At 36.2% G+C, this 3,682-nt stretch overlaps 1 protein-coding gene across 1 annotated transcript; it reads right to left on the bottom strand.

The window, feature by feature from the left end:
• Positions 1–325: 325 nt before the first annotated feature.
• On the bottom strand, positions 326–1,174 carry LOC130848980 (olfactory receptor 4C46-like). The gene has a single exon (XM_057727464.1). It carries the CDS (start codon positions 1,172–1,174, stop codon positions 326–328), a length of 849 nt encoding a protein of 282 aa, XP_057583447.1.
• Positions 1,175–3,682: the final 2,508 nt, after the last annotated feature.

The following is a 3,682-nucleotide window of genomic DNA, read 5'->3' as shown; positions in this document are numbered from 1 at the left end:
TTGATGAAGTCAGTAAAACTAAACTCCAATTTGGTAGAATTTTCCAAATATGCAAAGTGTAGTCTCCAGCTAGATTTTTCTCCCTTTTCTTATAACTGTATATTCTTCCCTCCTTGCAGAAATTAGGATTTTTACTAGTCAATATTTTTCTTTATCTCATAGGTATTCTTTCATGAGGTCATCAACAATGTCCTTTTCAGCTTCATATTGGTAGAATGTCAGGCTCGAAGCACATTTATCTATCACCTGAAATAGATTTCCTGCTACACAATTTTCTAATGGCAGTTTTCATCTGGTCGTTTCCCAAGGTATAGATTTAAGGATTTTACATGGGAGTTATCATAGTGTAGAATACAGCAACTGCTTTATCAATAGGTAAAGTAGCAGCAGGTCTCATGTACACAAATATGCAGGGTGCAAAGAATAGTATGACCACTGTAATGTGAGAGACGCAGGTGGAGAGGGCCTTGCGTCTGGCCTCCATGCTGTGGGTCCTTAGGGAAGACAGAATGACCACATAAGAGTCAATTAAGAGGAGGAAGCTTAACAGGCAGATGACACCACTGTTGGCAGCAGCAAAGAGTCCTAGAGTGTGAATGTCAGTGCAGGCAAGATTGAGCAAAGGGTTCGGGTCACACATAAAGTGATCTATGATGTTAGGGCCACAGAAGGGTAACCTGAAGATGAAGACCATTTGTATGGTTGCATGAAGGATGCTTCCCAACCATACCATTCCCATGAACAGTTCACACACTTGCCTATTCATGATAGTTGTATAGTGCAGGGGCTTGCAGATGGCCACATAGTGATTGTAGGCCATCACTGTAAGCAAGATGACATCAGCAGCACCGAAGAAATGTTCCCCAAAGATTTGGGTCATGCATCCATTGAATAGGATAGTCTTCTTTTTATGGAGTGAATCTACAATCAGCTTAGGGGTAGTGATGGAAGAATAGCAGGCATCAATAAAAGAGAGATAGGCCAGGAAAAAGTACATGGGGGAATTCAATAATGGGCTGGCAGTGATGGTGACCATGATGAGCACATTTCCTACCATAGAGATGATACAGAGGACCAAAAACACAACAAATATGATTTTCTGCATCTTTGGATTCTGTGTGAGCCCCAGTAGAACAAACTCTGTCATGTTGTTCCTATTCTCCATGTATCTCATTAAGATTAATTACATTACCTGAAAAATAGTCACTTTTTCTTAGTGCAACCTTGAATTTATTAAGCTCCTCAATCTAACAAATAGTAAATGCCTTGCCTCTACTGAGTTCCAAAGTGTTAGGAGTTTTTTATTTTATTTTATTTTATTTTATTTTATTTTATTTTTGAGAGAGAAAAACTCATTCTTAATTCTTGAAGTGTACTCAAATTATCTCCTGGGGGAAAGCGATCTTTAAAGAGTAGACATGAGGAACTCTATGAACACACAGGCAGGAAATAACCTGTGCATAGTTAATCCCGTGAAATGACTCCCAGCCTAATGTGAAGCAGTAGATTTCATGCATAGTTACAGCTAATCCAGAAAAGAGAGGCAGAAATAGATGTAAAGGCTATGAAAGCAAAGCCAAGTAATTTCCCCTTTACTTTTAGGAAATGGAAAACCATGCAAGGTAATTGAGAACATGACTGTAAGGATGAAGAGGGATTTGAGAAAGATGGAATCTTGGATATAACTCTAGTAATGTGGGATTGAATGAGTGTGCTGAGGTTCTGTAAGGTGATGCAAGACAGACAATGGATTCCCAGTACCAGGCTATTTATAATAGTTGCCCTAAAGTGTGAAAGGGCATGTACAATGGGAAAATACTGAAAAGAACAGGAACTATTATAATAGAATTTATAAAGCACGTTGCCTATATCCTATTACTTTATGATAGCTTATAAATATATTTTAATGATTGATTGATATGTACATGACAAGATGGCAACCTGTGTGGATGGTATTATATAACTTACTGAACACTTACTGTTCTCCAAGTGTTTTTGCAGACATTTCCTTATTTAATCCTCATCATAGATGAAATGATTACTACTATCATTTGTATACATATTTTACACATTAGGAAGTAGAAGCATAAAGAAGCTAGGGATTCTACCCAAAATCAAGCAACTAATAACAGGCAGGTCTAAAATTAGTTCAAATAATACTTCTTATATTTTTCCCTTAAATTCCTAAACCATGCCTTTAATTGTTATAATAAACAATTTTGAATGAGTAAACTCCTTTTGATATGATCATAATAATTATAGTTACTTAAATACTACTTCAGAGGCAATCCTATGTAAAGTGAATTTATCAACAGGCATAAAAATATTTGCTTATGCACACAGATTCACACACACACAGAGTACAACATATGCAAATTCTCAAGTATTAATAACAATGTGGCACTGTTTTCATGAAGTTCCTTTTTATCATTGTCTCTTTCTCTGCCATGTTTCTTCTCTCCCAATTCCACTATGAAGCATGAAGCCACAGACTCCTGCAAAATGTTGAAAATGACAATCCTACTGGTTAAGCATATTGGTTTCAGAATCCAAAAGACCTGGTTACAGTCTTGCCTTTTCCCACTTTCAAATACTTAACCTGGGGTACATTTCCTGTCAACTTACATCTTTGTTTTTCTAAAATCAAGTGAGAATAATGATGTCCACCTCACAGGCTGTTATGAGAATTGACTGAGGAAACATATGAACATATCCACCACACTGCTGTGGACACACAGAGGACCTTTACTTATTTTTTGGCTGTCTGTGCACCTAGAGTAGGAAGAATTGACAGTCTGAGCAATAGTACAGGGAAACACTTAACCATGCAATAAACTGCAGAAGAATCATCTCCAATATTACTTTAAAAAAAGACATAGAGGCTCATATTATCCATAGCAGTTGACCCCAGGAAGAATGCTCCACATCCATGTTTGAAGTAAACAAGTGATAGTTTATATCATTTAATTTTAATATTTGTCTTTCTGTGTTTGAAGTGTATTTAAATTTTGTTTTTATTCTCATGATCATGCTTATTTATTAAAAGAAGCATCTCAAGGCAAAAGAAGGGTATCTCCTGTTAGAGAACTGGGTCCTACAGTTTTCTTAACCTCTATGAGCCTCAAAATTTTCATCTGTCCAACTAGGTTAATAATATTTACCAACCATATTTTGAAGAAAGAGGCTAAGATAAAATGCTCTATTACTCTATTAGAAAAGTGTTGAAAGATGATGATTACTATATATGGAAAGTAACAATCTTTAATAAGCATCAGCAGTTGGGCAAACTTACCTTACCAGCTTAGAGGGTCTTAATGCTGTTTGGGGGTGATCAGAAATAATCCCATCTTCAAACTGATCTCCTTGTGGGATAGGTAACTTTTAGTATGAAATGTATGATACTTTCAGAAAGAGATTATTCAGTTAACTCAATATCAAATCCACAGTAGATTAGTATGTCTTTTTTAATCTGTACTTTTAGCCTAAATCCTCAAAAAATTTTCACAGAAAACCCTGGAATTGTATTTAGAATAGATTTATTTGGATCATTATGGAAAAATAATCTTCTGTAGATGGCTCTGGTCCCATAGGCAGGAGGCAGAGTGTGTGGTGGAAACACATTCAGATGGGTCATTCTATCCTTGATGAATCTTGCTCTGTAGATGTAAGCAACCAAGAAAGA

Source organism: Hippopotamus amphibius, chromosome 3 (genome assembly GCF_030028045.1).
Source record: "Hippopotamus amphibius kiboko isolate mHipAmp2 chromosome 3, mHipAmp2.hap2, whole genome shotgun sequence".
Taxonomy (NCBI): domain Eukaryota; kingdom Metazoa; phylum Chordata; class Mammalia; order Artiodactyla; family Hippopotamidae; genus Hippopotamus; species Hippopotamus amphibius.
This window is presented reverse-complemented; position numbering and strand designations above follow the sequence as displayed.

Bases quoted from the DNA above. Each gene is read 5' to 3' on its own strand.
- LOC130848980 (XM_057727464.1), bottom strand. From the start codon at position 1,174: ATGAGATACATGGAGAATAGGAACAACATGACAGAGTTTGTTCTACTG.